This window comes from Megalobrama amblycephala, linkage group LG22 (assembly GCF_018812025.1).
Source record: "Megalobrama amblycephala isolate DHTTF-2021 linkage group LG22, ASM1881202v1, whole genome shotgun sequence".
Taxonomy (NCBI): Eukaryota; Metazoa; Chordata; class Actinopteri; order Cypriniformes; family Xenocyprididae; genus Megalobrama; species Megalobrama amblycephala.
In genome coordinates this window covers 31,754,722-31,771,059 of record NC_063065.1, presented here as the reverse complement: position 1 = coordinate 31,771,059, position 16,338 = coordinate 31,754,722, and the positions used below count along the sequence as shown (strand labels likewise).

Below are 16,338 nucleotides of genomic sequence, written 5' to 3'. Positions count from 1 at the left end.
GTATAATATAAAGTGAATTTAACAGGCAAAGTGACAGTGGAGGCGTGTTGTCACACTAAAGTAAGCGATTAAATATGTGCTATTTAATACTTTTGAAGCAAATTTTAGTACAAAAAGCACAAAAAATATTCATGAAACAGCAAAAAATGCAAGGTACCAAATACAAAAACATGCTTTATTGACCTTATAGTTGTGATCAGATCATGTGTGGACATTTGCTCTCTATATATAGGCTACATTAAGTATTTGGTGTAAGAAGGTCAATAAAGTTACTTCTGAGAAAAACTTTTAAGATGATGCTTTTGTGTATTTTTGGGACTACTGTATTTTATATAGACTATCTCTCATGCTTTGGCTTCTGGTCACACAAAAACACATTATTCTGTCTCATGAAGGACATCATCTATATAGATTGCAGTCAAGCAGAATCATGAGAAGAGGAGAGAGCATGAGATCACAGACGAACGGTGTGATGTTTGTTGAGGGATTTAAATCTGAATCAGTGGATGTGGAAGGTTGAGGAGGTGGGGTGCTGCTCCACGGCTCGTATTTCAGAGTTTGAGGGAGTCTGTCCGAACTGAGACTGCCTTTGTTCACGTGGAGCTGCTCTCAGTCCCGGTGGGTGTGCGGAGAGAGAGAGATACGAGTCTCTAACGGGACCGACACCTTCTGAACCCGAGACATGGCTCGCGCAAGAGTTTCATCGCTCAGGTGAATGAACTTTCCTCCACTGCCATGTGCTTTCTGTATTTCATTCATTTCATTTTGAGAAACATCTGGCCTGAGCTCATCTTCATCTGTGTTTCTGATCAGCAGAGTCTGGATCTGGAGGATCATTATTACTGTGAGCTGCTTCTGTCCTCCCGCGAGCGCCTTTTCCTTCGACTCAGGTATGGCACTTCATTAACACTGTGAGAAATTAAACCAGGCCCATTTATGTGTTATACAAATATATATAGCATACGCTGCAGAAAATACAGTTAATGGTGTATTAATGTCCGATTAATGAACGACTCGTTCTTTTGAGTCGGATCTTCTTAATGAATCTGGTTGCAGTACCGATCTAGAATCGGCCTGAAACTCACTGCGAATGAATCGTGTCTTTTGAACCTGTCCTGTGGGAAGCCAAACATTGGTTTTATGCACAATTCTGCGTGTACAAGAGGATTAGGAAGAGCAGCTGAGAAATTTGACTGATGGGGCGAAAAGTAAAGGACTAATAGATTTGTTTGTGAGTTGATTGAATCTGTCCTTCCGACGAAACGGAGATGATTTTATTAAGTAACAGCATTTTATTACGCGCAAAAAAAATTGTGCATGTGTTTTTTTTTTTTCAGCCGAGAGATGCAAAATAATTTTATTAGCCTACTGTTGAATGAAATAACTAATTATATTTAGTTTCTAATTGATTGTTTATATGAACTGAAACACATTTTGGGGGGAAAAACGCAACATGTGACTTTATACAACAGAGTTATTTAGGTGTTTTCGAGCGTGTGAACTGGATGACGTAATTGCGTCATGGCAATTTTTCGAAGCGACTTCGACTGAATCGATTCCTGAAAATGAGTCGAACTTTACCAGGGGGCAACAGAAATGAAACCCTGTTCTGTTTATGAGGTAATTTAAATACTTTAACATTGTTTTCAACTTTTTTTGTATGAAGCCCCGCACATGACATGCAGGAAAAAAGTAGTAAGCTAAATAGTGTGCATGATTTACAATTTTTTTCCCTTGATTTACTAAATCGTGTGCACGATTTACTATTTCGTCCCCTCGATTTATAAATCATGCATGTGATTAATAAATCGAGGGAACGAAATAGTAAATCGTGTGCATGATTTAGCAAATCGAGGGAATGAAATAGTAAATCGTGTGCATGATTTAGCAAATCGAGGGAATGAAATAGTAAATCGTGTGCATGATTTAGCAAATCGAGGGAACGAAATAGTAAATCGTGTGCATGATTTAGCAAATCAAGGGAATGAAATAGAAAATCGTGTGCATGATTTAGCAAATCGAGTGAATGAAATAGAAAATCGTGCACACAATTTAGCAAATCGAGGGAACGAAATAGTAAATCGAGTGCATGATTTAGCAAATCAAGGGAATGAAATAGAAAATCGTGTGCATGATTTAGCAAATCGAGTGAATGAAATAGTAAAACGTGCACACAATTTAGCAAATCGAGGGAACGAAATAGTAAATCGTGCGAAAGATTTAGCAAATCGAGGGAACGAAATAGTAAACCAAGCACACAATTTAGCAAATCGAGGGAACAAAATAGTAAATCAAGCACACAATTTAGCAAATTGAGAGAACGAAATAGTAAATCGAGCGCATGATTTAGCAAATCGAGGGAACGAAATAGTAAATCAAGCACACAATTTAGCAAATCGAGGAAACAAAATAGTAAATCAAGCACACAATTTAGCAAATTGAGAGAACAAAATAGTAAATCGAGCGCATGATTTAGCAAATCGAGGGAACGAAATAGTAAATCGTGCGAAAGATTTAGCAAATCAAGGGAACGAAATAGTAAATCAAGCACACAATTTAGCAAATTGAGAGAACGAAATAGTAAATCGAGCACATGATTTAGCAAATCGAGGGAACAAAATAGTAAATCAAGCACACAATTTAGCAAATCGAGGGAACGAAATAGTAAATCAAGCGCATGATTTAGCAAATCGAGGGAACAAAATAGTAAATCAAGCACACAATTTAGCAAATCGAGGGAACGAAATAGTAAATCGTGCGAAAGATTTAGCAAATCGAGGGAACGAAATAGTAAATAGTGCACACAATTTGGCAAATTGAGAGAACGAAATAGTAAATCGAGCACATGATTTAGCAAATCGAGGGAACAAAATAGTAAATCAAGCACACAATTTAGCAAATCAAGGGAACGAAATAGTAAATCAAGCACACAATTTAGCAAATTGAGAGAACGAAATAGTAAATCGAGCACATGATTTAGCAAATCGAGGGAACAAAATAGTAAATCAAGCACACAATTTAGCAAATCGAGGGAACGAAATAGTAAATCAAGCACACAATTTAGCAAATCGAGGGAACGAAATAGTAAATCGAGCGCATGATTTAGCAAATCGAGGGAACAAAATAGTAAATCAAGCACACAATTTAGCAAATTGAGAGAACGAAATAGTAAATCAAGCACACAATTTAGCAAATCGAGGGAACGAAATAGTAAATCAAGCACACAATTTAGCAAATCAAGGGAACGAAATAGTAAATCAAGCACACAATTTAGCAAATTGAGAGAACGAAATAGTAAATCGAGCACATGATTTAGCAAATCGAGGGAACAAAATAGTAAATCAAGCACACAATTTAGCAAATTGAGGGAACGAAATAGTAAATCAAGCACACAATTTAGCAAATTGAGGGAACGAAGTAGTAAATCAAGCACACAATTTAGCAAATCGAGGGAACGAAATAGTAAATCGAGCGCATGATTTAGCAAATCGAGGGAACAAAATAGTAAATCAAGCACACAATTTAGCAAATCGAGGGAACAAAATAGTAAATCAAGCACACAATTTAGCAAATCGAGGGAACAAAATAGTAAATCAAGCACACAATTTAGCAAATTGAGGGAACGAAGTAGTAAATCAAGCACACAATTTAGCAAATCGAGGGAACGAAATAGTAAATCGAGCGCATGATTTAGCAAATCGAGGGAACAAAATAGTAAATCAAGCACACAATTTAGCAAATCGAGGGAACGAAATAGTAAATCAAGCACACAATTTAGCAAATCGAGGGAACAAAATAGTAAATCAAGCACACAATTTAGCAAATTGAGGGAACGAAATAGTAAATCAAGCACACAATTTAGCAAATCGAGGGAACGAAATAGTAAATCGAGCGCATGATTTAGCAAATCGAGGGAACAAAATAGTAAATCAAGCACACAATTTAGCAAATTGAGGGAACGAAATAGTAAATCGTGCGAAAGATTTAGCAAATGGAGGGAACGAAATTGTAAATCAAGCACACGATTTACTTTTTTTCTTGCACATCATGTGAGGAGCTCCGTATTTTTGCAATGGAATGTTTCTGTTAATGTAAACTTTAATCAAATCTACAATTAAGATTCGTCTCAAATCAATGATTTGCACATGTACTTTGTAAGTAGCTGTGTAGTAGCCTAATTAAAAACCAAACCCCTTCAGGGTGATACCAGACCCATAATCCCTCATTACAGACAGGCTGTTTCTCTGTATTTCTTGTTGGTGCAATGATTCATTATGAAGTCCAGATGGATTTCTGTTAATTTTGTGCTATATAGTTTTTCTTTATTAGTTTTAAGGCACAATGACTCCATTACTGTATCCAGGTGAGGCTCATAGTTTTGTGAGGGAGCTCAAGGTCACAGAAGGTGCCATAGTGGGATAAACCCCCATTCTTTACCTCAATTACCCTCATACTGACAGATAGTTGGCACAGTTACTCTGTTCGGTCGAAACAGCAAGCAATTTGCCATTATGACAAGCGGCGAAGCCCAAGAAATCTTTCCCTAAGGATGACATCATGTCCACAAAAGCTATATTGTGTTCCATCTGTAAAATAATGCAGAGCTGTTCATTCTCACTCCAGATGGGACGTGTGCCAGAGGATTGCATTCTTGACCTCGGGTTATGTTCATGATGAACTTAATATGTTCTGAGGAATTGCTTGGCTTTAATAACTCTCTGCTTGGAAATCAGCTGATATTTGACACATTACACCAAATGCAGGCAAAAAGTGTGCACCTGAAAATGAAAATTCTGTCGTCACCTTCACATTCAAAGTCATTTGGGTCTAATGTTGTTTTAGATCCCATTGCCTTTTATTGCATGAACAAAAATCATTGAAACATTCTCCAAAACATGGAATGAAATGAGTGCGAGTAAAAGATGACAAAAGTTTCATCTTTCGGTGAACTTTCCTTGTAAGAGCGTGGCATGAGATTATGCTCCTGAGATCTTTTGTGATTCAAATTTCACAAGAACTCCTGTAATATATAATGATAGATCATTGTGCAGAGCTCGGCCAGCAGACGGACTGATTTGGGACAAATATTTCCAGCCCCAGCTGTAAACACAAAGGAAATAGAGCTGTTGCCACAGAAACAACCCTTCTGAATGTATTGTAAGAGAGCAGCTGCTTTTCTAATTCAAATGTTTGTTTGATGCACAAACTTCACATCTTAAACAGCGTTTGGCTTCTTGCTCTAGGTCTCTTGCTGTGTCCAGAGTTTTCATTGACTGCTTGACTTCTCTTGTTTAATGTGCCAGTTAAATGTAATACAGTACAGAAAATGCTGGGCTAAAAACAAAACAACCCAAGTTGGGTTGAAAATTGACAAACATCTAACCCATTCGCTGGGTTTGTCCATTTTCAACCCAACTTGGGTTGTTTTGAACCCAGCATTTTTTAGAGTGTAAAATCTACCTGGATTCAAACACCTTTTCCCACTGAATTTCCCTCAAGAGGTCTTCATATCACTCTGACCCAACTTTAGCCTGGCTCAATGCACAAAGATGCAAATGGAGAGTTTTAGTCGTGTTCTCCAGGGCTTTGATTTCCTGTAGTTTTGGTTCCTCTGTTCTTGTTTAGTTTGTATTACAGTTACTTATCTCCTTAACTTCAGAATCGGCCCTAGTGTGGATGCTGACAGCTTGTATTAACCGCAGGAATGGAGGCCAACCTTCTGTAATGGATCCAACTGTTGAAGAATTGTCTCAAAACATTCGAAACCTTGACCCACTCTCAGAAAACAAACCTGAGATCTCGAGACTCTCGACTGCTTTTCCACTGAAGCTGTTCAGTCCTGGACTGAAGACCTCCTGGGAAAACTACTGTACTGTGAAAGGGAACATCTTTTTGAATGAGATGTTCATTTGAGGTTCAGGTTTTTGAAGTTCTTTATGAGTTTAACCTTGGCATCCTGACCAGATGTCCTACATTGGCTTTTATATGTCATGGCCTCCTAATGTCAATGAGGGGTTTATTCTCTTAAAAATGGGATTTTTTGTAGCGATGCCATAGAAGAACCATTTTCAGTTCTTAAAAGAACCATGTTTTTCTTAGTTCAAAAGACATTTTAATAATCTGAAGAAGCTTTTTCCACTATAAAGAAGCTTTCGTGCAATGGAAAGATTTCATGGATGTTAAAGGTTCTTCATGGAACCATCGATGCCAATAACAAAACTTTATATTTTTAAGAGTGTATTAGCTGTACAGTATCCAGAAAAAGTTATTAAAACCAAAAATAAACCAGACTAATTTAGGGGTCGACCGATATGTGTTTTTCAGGGCTGATGCTGATACCGATTATTACAGATCAAGTAGACTGATAACCGATGTTTTGAACCGATATGGTGTAAAAATGAAAATTAATGTCAAAATTAAGAATAACAAGGGCTCTGACTTTTAAACATATCTTTAATTCTGAGAACTGTTAATAATAACATTAATAATAATAATAACATTAAAAGTGCTGCAGCATTCTGTAAACGTTTTGTAAAATTTAAAGACGTAAACAACAACAAGCAACAAATTAATTCCAGAAGAGCTGGTTGCATCAGAGCCAAACAGAGCATTTCAAAATTAAATTATTTTATCGGCAAATCAGTTTTGAAAATTACCGATAACTATAAAAATGCTTAATATCGGCGCCGATAATCGGCTAGACCGATAATTGGTCAACACCTTGTCTAATTGTCTAACCTTTAATTTGTTGATTATACACTGAAAATGCTGGGTTAAAACAACCCAAGTTGGGTTGAAATTGGACAAACCCAGCGATTGGGTTGTTTTTTACCCAGTGGTTGGGTTAAATGTTCACCCAACCTGCTGGGAAGTTTTATTTAACTCAACTATTGTTTAAAAGTTACTGTATTGTTGCTTAAAATGAACCCAAAGTATGTTGGAATTTAACATTTTTTAATATGTTTAATAAATGAACATTTATTAATAAGTTTAATGAATAATAATTAAACAATAAACATTTATTAAATTGCATACCTTTTGATTAATATTGTTTCCTCTAGTAATTATGTGTCTGATATTTAATTTCCAACATATTTTGGGTTCATTTTAAGTCACGACATATAGTCATTTTTAAACAATAGTTGAGTTAAATAAAACTACCCAGCAGGTTGGGCAAACATTTAACCCAACTGCTGGGTTAAAACAACCCATTTGAAGTCTGAAGTCTGTCATACAATCACATTTCTTTAGGGTTTCTTGACAGGCTCTTTCACTGATTTAATGAGGTAAAGTAATTAACCGGCTAAACTCTCACCATATCATAAAAATGACTTCCTCCTATTCTTTGGCTTTACGCTCTTCCTTAGACATTTGGAGAAGATAGAGATCGCCATTTGTGAGTAGAACAGAATCAAGTGTCTGAATTTTGCCAATTAAGAGATCAAATAATTAAACCCGGCTGCCTGACAGTCTTTCTTCCTCTCTTTTATTTATAATGTGAAGACCAATACTATTTGGACACTACCATGAATATTTAGATTTTCCTTCATATAATCTGCAGCGATGTTTGTCTGGGTGTGTATGTTGCGCTCAGTCAGATGTGTGTTGCATAATGTAGTTGCTGTAAGGGAATGTTTTATGACGCTGTGTTATGTGAAAGGTTCGGATTGACGGCATGAGGAGATTTTTCTTCTTCCACTCTGACACGTCTGCCTCCAATTTCTGGAAAATATTAGGCGACGGATAAAACTCCATCAAAGGAAATGTGCAACAGTGTCCAAACAAGAATGGTAAAAGACGTCTCATCCTTTCCCTCACTGGCTGGAGACCTGAGAGCCAATGCTGGAAGAGAGAGACAGTGGCATGGTCTACTGGTTTATTGGCTGTTTAAACATGAGAGACTCAGTCAAAGAACTCTCCTAGAACAGCATCCAGAACGGGATGACCGTATTTAGCTGAGATATGTTTAAGGCCACTGTGAAGAAGTCTTAATGATGCCTGTTTATCATCTGTCGCTGAGCAATCCAAGCTGTCCTTCCTGAGAGGCCTGTGCCATCTCTAGTATGCTTCGTATCAACACACACAAGCTGTTGCGGTTCGCTGGACCCATTCCTAGGACAAATAGGCTGCTGCTGTGTACATCACAGTGTAGATATAGCAAGTGGACTTCATAACAAGCATGTATATTATAAACCATCCTCCCCATTCACATATAGAGACACTTGATCTATGACATACAGTATTTAAGCTCTAATTTCTCCAAAAAGCATGAAAAGATCTTTAAAATAGATGATGGAGAGTGTTTGTACTCCTTTTCCTATTATGTCATGACAACAGGAATGTTCCCCGGGATGAGGAATATTTTTGCCATCCGGGCAGGAATGAAGGCTGAGCTCGGATGAAATGTCCATGAGACACAAACCAAAACAGGAAAGCATGACTGGATGGTTCCATGGCCTTGATGACACATCACAGCATTAGAAAAACACATTCCCATTGTTTGCTTTCGACATATAGATGTCTGAGTAAATGGAGCAGCCCTACTGATCTTTGACCTTGGGAAAATATAGATACACCCTAAAAAATGCTTAAAAACAACCCAAGTTGGGTTGAAAATGGACAAACTTAGCGATTGGGTTAAATGTTTGCCCAACGTAATGGGCAGTTTTATTTAACCCAACTATTATTAAAAAATTACTATATGGCTGGCTTAAAATGAACCCAAAATAGGTTAGAAATTAAACATAATTACTTGAGGCAACAATAATAATCAAAAGGTGAACATTTATTAATAAGCAATTTAACAAATGTTTATTGTTTATTGTTCTTTGGGTTCATTTGCTTGGTTAAAACAACCTATTCACTGGGTTAAAACAACCCATTCGCTGGGTTAAAATGACCCATTCGCTGAATTATATTGACCCATTCGCTGGGTTAAAACAACTCAATCGCTGGGTTAAAACAACCCATTCACTGGGTTAAAACAACCCATTCGCTGGGTTAAAATGACCCATTCGCTGAATTATATTGACCCATTCGCTGGGTTAAAACAACTCAATCGCTGGGTTAAAACAACCCATTCACTGGGTTAAAACAACCCAATCGCTGGGTTAAAACAACCCATTCGCTGAGTTAAAACAACCCAATCGCTGGGTTAAAACAACCCATTCGCTGAGTTAAAACAACCCATTCGCTGGGTTAAAACAACCCAATCGCTGGGTTAAAACAACCCATTCGCTGAGTTAAAACAACCCATTCTCTGGGTTAAAACAACCCAGTCGCTGGGTTAAAATGACCCATTCGCTGAATTATATTGGCCCATTCGCTGGGTTAAAACAACCCATTCGCTGGGTTAAAACAACCCAATCGCTGGGTTAAAACAACCCATTCGCTGAGTTAAAACAACCCATTCGCTGAGTTAAAACAACCCAATCGCTGGGTTAAAACAACCCATTCGCTGAGTTAAAACAACCCAATCGCTGGGTTAAAACAACCCAATCGCTGGGTTAAAACAACCCATTCTCTGGGTTAAAACAACCCAGTCGCTGGGTTAAAACAACCCATTCACTGGGTTAAAATGACCCATTCGCTGAATTATATTGACCCATTCGCTGGGTTAAAACAACCCAATCGCTGGGTTAAAACAACCCATTCGCTGGGTTAAAACAACCCAATCGCTGTGTTAAAACAACCCAATCACTGGGTTAAAACAACCCAATCGCTGGGTTAAAACAACCCATTCGCTGAGTTAAAACAACCCAATCGCTGGGTTAAAACAACCCATTCGCTGAGTTAAAACAACCCATTCGCTGGGTTAAAACAACCCAATCGCTGGGTTAAAACAACCCATTCGCTGAGTTAAAACAACCCATTCTCTGGGTTAAAACAACCCATTCACTGGGTTAAAATGACCCATTCGCTGAATTATATTGGCCCATTCGCTGGGTTAAAACAACCCATTCGCTGGGTTAAAACAACCCAATCGCTGGGTTAAAACAACCCATTCGCTGAGTTAAAACAACCCAATCGCTGGGTTAAAACAACCCATTCGCTGAGTTAAAACAACCCATTCGCTGAGTTAAAACAACCCAATCGCTGGGTTAAAACAACCCAATCGCTGGGTTAAAACAACCCATTCTCTGGGTTAAAACAACCCAGTCGCTGGGTTAAAACAACCCATTCACTGGGTTAAAACAACCCATTCACTGGGTTAAAATGACCCATTCGCTGAATTATATTGACCCATTCGCTGGGTTAAAACAACCCAATCGCTGGGTTAAAACAACCCATTCGCTGAGTTAAAACAACCCAATCGCTGGGTTAAAACAACCCATTCGCTGAGTTAAAACAACCCAATCGCTGGGTTAAAACAACCCATTCGCTGAGTTAAAACAACCCAATCGCTGTGTTAAAACAACCCAATCGCTGGGTTAAAACAACCCAATCGCTGGGTTAAAACAACCCATTCGCTGAGTTAAAACAACCCAATCGCTGGATTAAAACAACCCATTCGCTGAGTTAAAACAACCCATTCGCTGGGTTAAAACAACCCATTCGCTGAGTTAAAACAACCCAATCAGTGGGTTTGTCCATTTTCAACCCAGCTTAGGTTGTTTTTAACCCAACATTTTTTAGAGTGCAGGTGAATACATGTTTTTGTTGTCTTCTTATGAGTTTTTAAAGAGAGACGTTGTTTGAAAGACACAATATAGATGCTATTTTTCAATAGAATACTTCTTAGCTATTAAATGTAATGCTTCTTTGTAGCTGGTTATTCAAGGCATCATTCTTTATTTAGCCTCTTTTGACTTGCATTTATCGCCCTTAAAAGGTTGACTGTTAAGTAAAAGACTCACTAGGCTGGACTTTCATGACTCAGACACCAAGATGATTGAGTGTAGAGGTTTTCAGAGAGCATGAGAGACACTGTTTATTTCAACCCAGACTCAATGGAAAAACGTGCCTGCGGTGAAATGATATTACATTACTTCTTGACACTTTCAAAGTGAAACAGGTGAATGTGAATCTGGCAACACTGTATTATGTTGGTTGTTGTATCATGGCAGTTCAGAAATGAAATGTCTGGTGAAAGTCGCTAAAAAGATTCATGCATTGCATTAAACCAGACAGATGTTAACAAAAGCAAACATGCAATAAAAACACAACCATTTCAGCTGATTCTGCAAGTCATGTTTCACAGGACTCATACCTGAGCGATTCACATCACAAGAACAGTGCTGTATTAGGTGAGCGACCAAGCAAATTTACTTAGTCAGAAAAGCCAAACATATGGAGCTGCTTATATGATGCAAACAGCACAGTGTATCAGTTTACAAATCATGCACTATGGCAAAACATGTTGTCAGGCAAGGAACCGAGTGAAAATAACCCTTTATTAAAAGACATTTGTAATCATCATTTGTGTGAAAAAGGAGTTGTTGGTGTTTATTGGGCTTGATTGTGTCTGTGTGGAATTGATTGGATGGTTGTGGTTTGCTATTAGTGGATCTCATGTGAGTGACAGGTTGCCCCGCCCTCTTCATCAGAGAAGAGATGCTGCAAGAGGGAGGAGAAGTTATTCTGATTCAAGATGCGGAACATGAATTTAAAACGATTATATTATAATGATGATGCGCAATATTCCATATAAAAAACAAACAAACAATAATTGTACATTTTGATTTCATGAGGACTTTAAACTCTGTTGGTTGCTACGTATGGAATACATAACTGTTGTTGTGTAACTTTTTGTATAGTGAGTCAGAAATGAGTCAGTGGAAATTTCTCCTCAGCTCTGGACAATAGGAGGTCTAGTGGAATAAATGTTTTTAACATTGCCAACAAAGACAGGATATGACCTTCCTGCCTTCAAATGTATAGCCATACAGCTTCACAGCAACGCTGGAAAAACGCAATAAAAGTTGACATTTATAGAGTTGTTACGTGAAGGAAGTGAAATAAATGATAGTGTGAACAGATGCATCAATGAGCTCCTACTACTTTTAATTTCCTGTTTAAAATGTATTTAATGGTGAATATTGAAGGTTTCTGACGCAGTCATTCAGTGTTCAAAGGCAAGTTAAATTAGTAAAAGTATATTTTTGTGTGTCAGACTTGTGAAATACCAACACGATCTCCTGACAACATTACGTTTTGATGAATTGGTGGCTAATTCGCATGAATTCATATTGCATATTCAGTGCCGGAGCTCTTTAAAGCAGGATGGACTCTGATTGGCTGTCAGTGTTTTTATCATTTATCAGCTGGAAGAAATCGTTCTGAAAGTGATTCCAACGATATTGTTTCACTGTGTCGTTATCGTTATTGTTGCGCTGTGGACTCTTTCTTATATTCTTTGACATTTAGAAAGATTTTTAGAACTATATTTGTATCGTTATTAGTGTTGTCAAAAGTACCGACCCCCAAGACGGTACTAAAATTTTTAAAAATATGATGCTTTGAGCGCTGTTGAGTGGACACCTCTGATTGGCCACTGTGTTCACGCACTCATCAGATATGTCTGTGATTGGCTTTGATCAGCATAAGCTCATATTCTGGCTCTTTGGACACAGAGCGAACACCTGCTGTCTTGTAAAGTGTCAAAATGTTAGACACTCAGACAAATTGCAGCTGCATCACATTTCTAAGGTACAACATCACTGTAATGCATGTCGCCTTCCCACAAACACAACATCATTGGCTGGCTGATTGTCCTGACCCAGCTCCAGCTGCAGTTTTCTCCTCCAAACCTCTCACTCCAAACCCAAACAGATCTGCTAATCACAGCTTTCCCGCTATCTTGATTAGAGTGTTAAAAGCTTAATGGAGAAAGCCACCATTGGCATTTAAGATAAGGTTAATTTCTTTTGTGTAGAACAGACAAACACAAAACGCGCCAGAAGTAACATGCAGTCAAATGCAAAACTGATTCATATACACATCACGTAAAGTAAAGTCTTGCAAGGGCAGCTTAAAAATCTCATTATCACATCCTTCATTCGTGAGGTAAAATGCATACCAGCCAACATCATAAAATCTACGCAGCAGGGATTCATTCCGCGTGTTTTTTAGTGGCTCTGCTGCGATGTGTGTTCAATAGATTACCTCAGACTGGGGGAAAGTTTACGCTGTCCTCAGTCCTTCTTGGCTTCATTGCTGAGATGATGTCCGATTGGTTAATTCAAACATTCAAAGGCCACTCCGGTATTTAGGACTTCCTCTGTTGAGGTCAATAACCCAGTGGAAATGTCTGTCAGTTCATAATTGTCGAGGATTTAATGTGCATGGAACAACACTCCAGCATGCAATGTTAATGACATTGTTTACAACACTTCGTCTCCTGTGAGAGCAAATCTACATTTTCTCCTGGGGATGAAAACAGTTTTATTGAGCTGACGACATGGATGTGAATTATTCTGACTAAGAGCTTGATTTTGTTGGACATTCAAAAGTTTGGGTTTGGTTAGATTTGTCAGTGTTTCTCTCTGCTTAGCAAAGCTGCATTTATTTGATTGATCAAAAATACAGTAAAATCAGTGAAATATTATTCCAATGTAAAATAGCAGTTTTCTATGTGAATATATTATAAAATGTAATTTATTCCTGTGATCAAAGCTGAATTTTCAGCATCATTACTCCACTTACATGTATTCATTTAGCAGATGCTTTTATCCAAATCGACTTACAAATGAGAACAATAGAAGCAATCAAATCAGCAAGAGGACAAGTGCTTTGTCAGGCTTTGTCAAATAAAAAAATAGAGAAGCAATAGAAATAAAGTAAGTGCTAATATTAACGGGTCAAGTGTTGAGGAAAAAGATGTCTTGTAGCTGTTTTTTGAAGACTCAGCTGCTCGGGATGAGTTAGGCAGGTCGTTCCACCAGCAGGGAATGATTTTGTGCCTCTCTGGGATGGCACCACAAGGCGCCGTTCACTTGCAGAACACAAGCTTCTGGAGATAAGTCGTGAGATAGTGCATGCTGGAAGGCCTGCCAAGAGAGCATTACAGTAGTCCAGTCTGGATAGAACAAGAGCTTGACAAGGAGTTGTTGTATCGAATGCTCCGGTAGGAAGGGTCTGGGATCTTCTGAATGTTGTATAAGGCAAATCTGCAGGACCGGGCAGTTGTAGCAATGTGGTCTGTGAAGCTTAATTGATCATCAATCCCAGCTTCAAGGTTCCTGACTGTCCTGGAAGGAGTTATAGATGACGAACTTAGCTGAATGGAGAAGTTGTGATGAAGTGTTGGGTTGGCTGAGACCATAAGCAGTTCTTCTTCGCAAGGTTGAGTTGAAGGTGGTGGTCCTTCTGTCAGGCAGGTTGAGATGCGAGCAGCTACTGTTGGATCATCTGGCTGGATAGCAGTGATAGGCAAAGCCTTGTTTCTTAATGACAGATCCTTGTGATTTCATGTAGATGGAGAAGAAAAGCGGTCCAAGCACTGAGCCCTGAGGTACGCCAGTAGCTAGATGTTGCGAATTAGACACTCCATGACACCTACCTGAAAGGCAGTTTCTGAGATGCCCTTCGTCATGAGGTTTGACAGAGGATCTGGTGGTTAATTGTGTCAAACCAGCAGACCGATTCAGAAAGATGAGTACTGAGGATTTGTAAGCTCTTGCCAGTCTCAGAGTTACAATAACTGAGAGCCAGCACTGTGAGTTATTATATAAAAGCTCATGGTTTCTAAGAGTTGTTTTCCATCCAAACTGAGAGTCATGGAATTGAGGTCAGATATATGATTTGAGCCTTTTTCAACTGGAAAAATAAGATTAATGAAATGAAAGCTTCTTTCTTGTTTTCATTCCAGCTTCAAACATGCTTGTGGCAGCAAATCAGAATTGACTGTAATTTCACATTATTCTCAAATTCAAACCTCAGAAAAGTAAAGCTATCATATAAATAAGTTTGAAAACAACTTTAATGCTTATAGTTGTAAAAAGTCAGTGGTCCATTGGTTCTCAAGCCTGGATGGCAAAGGGTGATGAAACCATATGCCTCTTCTTCGAGGTCCTTAGATCATCTGCGCAGTTGCATCCTCGGGGGAATTTTCGCTGATTCAGAGCCGACATGCTGTTGGTGGCCCTATAAAAGTAAAAAAGACACTAGCTCTTTCATAAGGAACTCTTTGGGCCTCTGGAAGCTGAGACTAGAGGCCAAATCAAAGACAATTTTCCCAAAAGTTCCCAGGCATCTAGTCGAGGACATCAGATTAAGAGAAAGAGCAATAAAAGCTTCTGTAAGACTGAGAAAATAAATGGGCAGATTGCTTTCTAAGCACTTGAAATGTGTTCCAATTTAGTAGCCATTTGATGCTTTTTCTATGTGCAATTTGTAATATGTAATAAATAAAATGTGTTTTATGGTCATGTCCAGGCCATTTCATTTCCTAAATGTGTTTTCTTTAGTTTAAATAATTAAAAAGCTAATATGCTGAGTTTTATTGGGCTTAAATCGCTTCATGTCCAAAACGGCATATTAAAATCCAGGGATTTATTTTTAGTTAAACTGAGCACACAGAGATTCCACTACTGGAAAAGCAGCAGTGTTTACTGTAAAGCTCTTGGCTGTATCCCAATGTTAGATTGGCAAACGGCTGTATATTTGGTAACAGTGGCTGACAGCGGACCGGATGATCCCTCCATTCATCACATATCTCCGGCGGCGTGTTTGTGATGGCAGCAGAGGCTCTGACCCCACGCAGGGTTCAACACAGTTCGCTTATTTTCATTACTTCGAGTCACTTGCAGAGACGGTCAGATGATCCATTGTTTTTATGGCATATAGGCTAATGATCATTTATCTCCATCAGTGTCCGACTCCGGTTTGAACAATGTAAGGCTGAACACCGTTACTGACAATCCTCATTTTGGCTGCGTGAGATTCTCCAGCTTTGTTGTTGTTGAGCTGTTAAAGCTCCGCCCTCTTCTGGAAAGGGGGCAGGAGCAGCAGCTCATTTGCATTTAAAGGGACACACACAAAAACGGCGTGTTTTTGCTCACACCCAAATAGGGGCAAATTTGACAAGCTATAATAAATGATCTGTGGGGGATTTTGAGCTGAAAATTGGGGACACCAGAGACTTATATTACATCTTGTGAAAGGAGCATTATAGTGACTTTAGAAGACTTGGTGCACATTTATGATACTTTTTAGTACTTTCATCCCCTTTTTGAACCTTGAACACTTCAGTCCTCATTCACTTACATTATATTGGAAAATATCATATCTCATATGACACGTTTTACATTTTATATACTATCCCTTTTATTTATTTTTTTCCCTCTGACTTCTGGCGATGACGGTGTTTCTCAAAGCTCATAAAGTTTAGTGTTGCTT

At 38.4% G+C, this 16,338-nt stretch overlaps 1 protein-coding gene across 8 annotated transcripts in view; it reads left to right on the top strand.

Moving 5' to 3' along the window:
- Positions 1-456: 456 nt before the first annotated feature.
- The window catches only part of col15a1a (collagen, type XV, alpha 1a), an 81,081-nt gene continuing 65,199 nt past the window's right edge, over positions 457-16,338 (top strand). For 5 of the 8 annotated variants that reach the window (XM_048174359.1, XM_048174357.1, XM_048174354.1 and 2 more), the window contains exons 1-2: positions 457-711; positions 814-890. In XM_048174359.1, coding sequence (XP_048030316.1) covers positions 683-711; positions 814-890 — 106 coding nt within the window. In that variant the 5' untranslated portion in view covers positions 457-682. The remainder of the gene's footprint in view (positions 712-813; positions 891-16,338) is intronic. The other 3 variants (XM_048174356.1, XM_048174353.1, XM_048174352.1) reach the window with 3 other exon arrangements.